This window comes from Elephantulus edwardii, unplaced genomic scaffold (genome assembly GCF_000299155.1).
Source record: "Elephantulus edwardii isolate Elephantulus edwardi_28Jun2011 unplaced genomic scaffold, EleEdw1.0 scaffold00449, whole genome shotgun sequence".
NCBI lineage: Eukaryota > Metazoa > Chordata > Mammalia > Macroscelidea > Macroscelididae > Elephantulus > Elephantulus edwardii.
The window spans coordinates 934088-936511 of NW_006400199.1; the positions used below are offsets into that span (position 1 = coordinate 934088).

The following is a 2424-nucleotide window of genomic DNA, read 5'->3' on the forward strand; positions in this document are numbered from 1 at the left end:
TGCACCAGAAATTCTAGGGTGAAGATAAGAGCTGTGCAGTACAAACAGGCTGATGGGAACTTCCTTTTACTGATTACTCCTCTACCTCAGCAGGTGTTCATCCTGCTTCCCTTTCTCCTGGATAGTAGGGGTGGGACCTGACCACAGCTGTCAGCTAGACTCCTATGCAGGTCTGTACTAAGGATATTTGTCCAGGGAAGAATTTCCTTACACTTCTGTCGTCTGTTTGAAATTGAACTTGGTGTTGCTTGGAATATGTTTAGGCTTAATTTGTAACTGAAGGCATTTTGTTCTGTCCAAGGATCCTGCCCTCTTCCTCCTTCCCCGTGCCTAAACTCTACCTGGTCTCCGTTCCATGAAAATGTCTTGGTGGAAGAAGAAATTCTGCCTGTGGGTCCTGGTCTTCTATATGGTGCTGACTCTTATTGCAGTGAAGCTTTCTCAACAACGGTTCAAGTGTGACTTTCAAAACCTGGATCTGGGCTCCAAGGGCTTGCAAAGCAGGCGCTGTAGAAATGCCTTGTACAAGTCCCTGAAGCTACCTGCAGAGAGCTCCATCAACTGTTCTGCGATCACCCGGGGAGATGAGGAGGCAGTGACTCAGGCTCTTCTAAGCAACCTGGAGATCAAAAACAAGCGAACACCTTTGATGGACATTGACTACCTCAACCTGACCAGAAACTGTGAGCACTTTAAGGCCAACAGGAAGTTCATAGAGTTTCCGCTGAGCAAAGAAGAACTAGACTTTCCCATCGCATACTCTATTGTGGTCCATGAGAAGATTGAAAATTTTGAAAGGCTGCTGCGAACTGTGTATGCCCCACAGAACATATATTGCATCCACGTGGATGAGAAGTCTCCACTAACTTTCAAAGAGGCAGTCAAGGCGATTATTTCATGCTTCCCAAACGTCTTCATGGCCAGTAAACTCGTTAAGGTGGTCTATGCATCTTGGTCCAGAGTGCAGGCTGACCTGAACTGCATGGAAGACTTGCTCCAGAGCAAAGTGCCATGGAAATACTTACTGAATACATGTGGGACGGACTTTCCTATAAAGACCAATGCTGAGATGGTACAAGCCCTCAAGATGTTAAATGGGAAGAATAACATGGAATCAGAGATACCTTCTGCGCCTAAAAGAAATCGCTGGAAATATCGCTATGTGGTAACAGACACATTGCGTATGACAAACCAAGAGAAAGGTCCTCCTCCTGATAATATACCCATGTTCACAGGGAGTGCCTATATTGTGGCTTCACGAAGTTTCATCCAACAAGTCTTACAGAACCCTAAAGCCCAGCAACTGATTGAGTGGGTCAAAGACACCTACAGCCCTGACGAACACCTCTGGGCCACGCTTCACCGTGCACCATGGATGCCTGGCTCTGTCCCCTTCCACACTAAGTATGACTTCTCGGACGTGGCTGCCATTGCTAGATTGGTGAAGTGGGAGAACCATGAGGGCGACGTGAACAAGGGGGCACCTTATCCACCTTGCACTGGAACCCACCAGCGGGCTGTCTGCATTTATGGGGCTGGAGACCTGCACTGGATGCTGCAGCACCATCACCTATTTGCCAACAAGTTTGACCCAAAAGTGGATGATTATGCTCTCCAGTGCTTAGAAGAGTACTTACGCCACAAGGCCATTTATGGTACTGAACTCTGAGACACACTACAAAAAGCATGTTCCATCTGTAGGTCAGAAGCATAAGCAAATGTGCTCAGAGCTGGGGCAATGTGGGGATGAGACCAGGCACTGACATCTATGGCATCCCCAAGGGTAAAGGGAACACTAGCAGAATATGAGTAAGTAGGTCTTCTCATTGTTCTCTAACCCTATATCCTATAACTTCTCCACTAACTTCCTCACAAAGTGACTTATAGGAAGCCCTGTTGTGTGTGGGAGTAAGGGAGGGAAGTGTGGCAGGGGGCCCTGGATTTTGGACGAATGCTTGGTATTGGGAGTTGCACTCTACAGGGAAGTCATTCCTAATAGTGCTGAACTTTGTGAAGGAAAAGAGGGTGCTTCCCAAAGGAAGGAGACTCTCAAAAGACAACCCTGATGAAAACAGGGCCTGCCTTTTTGTACTATTAATTAAAACCAAAAAACTCCAGATTCAAAGTCCTACCTCTGCTTCTTGTCTAACAAGTCAAGCTTAAGCTAAATAAATAAATGTTAAAATAACAGAGAAGAGCGTGTGTGAGACATTTTTCTCATAACTATCAGTGACATTTAAAATCCCTGATGAGTGGTGAGAGAATTGGTGTTATTCAGAAATGGGATTGGCCTGGCTGTCTGAATAGTAAATGCAGAAGAAGAGAGATAGGTGTGGATGTTTTAATTATTGAGAGCCCTCCTCATGTCTCTTTCTTTCTACATATTGCTGGATTCATGCTTGTTTTTTTCTTCTTCTTTTGTTG

The 2424-nt window shown here is 45.6% G+C and overlaps 1 protein-coding gene across 1 annotated transcript; it reads left to right on the top strand.

Annotated features, from left to right (window-relative positions):
- Positions 1–355: 355 nt before the first annotated feature.
- GCNT3 (glucosaminyl (N-acetyl) transferase 3, mucin type) lies at positions 356–1669 on the top strand. The gene has a single exon (XM_006902778.1). The coding sequence runs from the start codon at positions 356–358 to the stop codon at positions 1667–1669; it is 1314 nt and encodes a 437-aa protein (XP_006902840.1).
- The last annotated feature ends 755 nt before the right edge of the window (positions 1670–2424 follow it).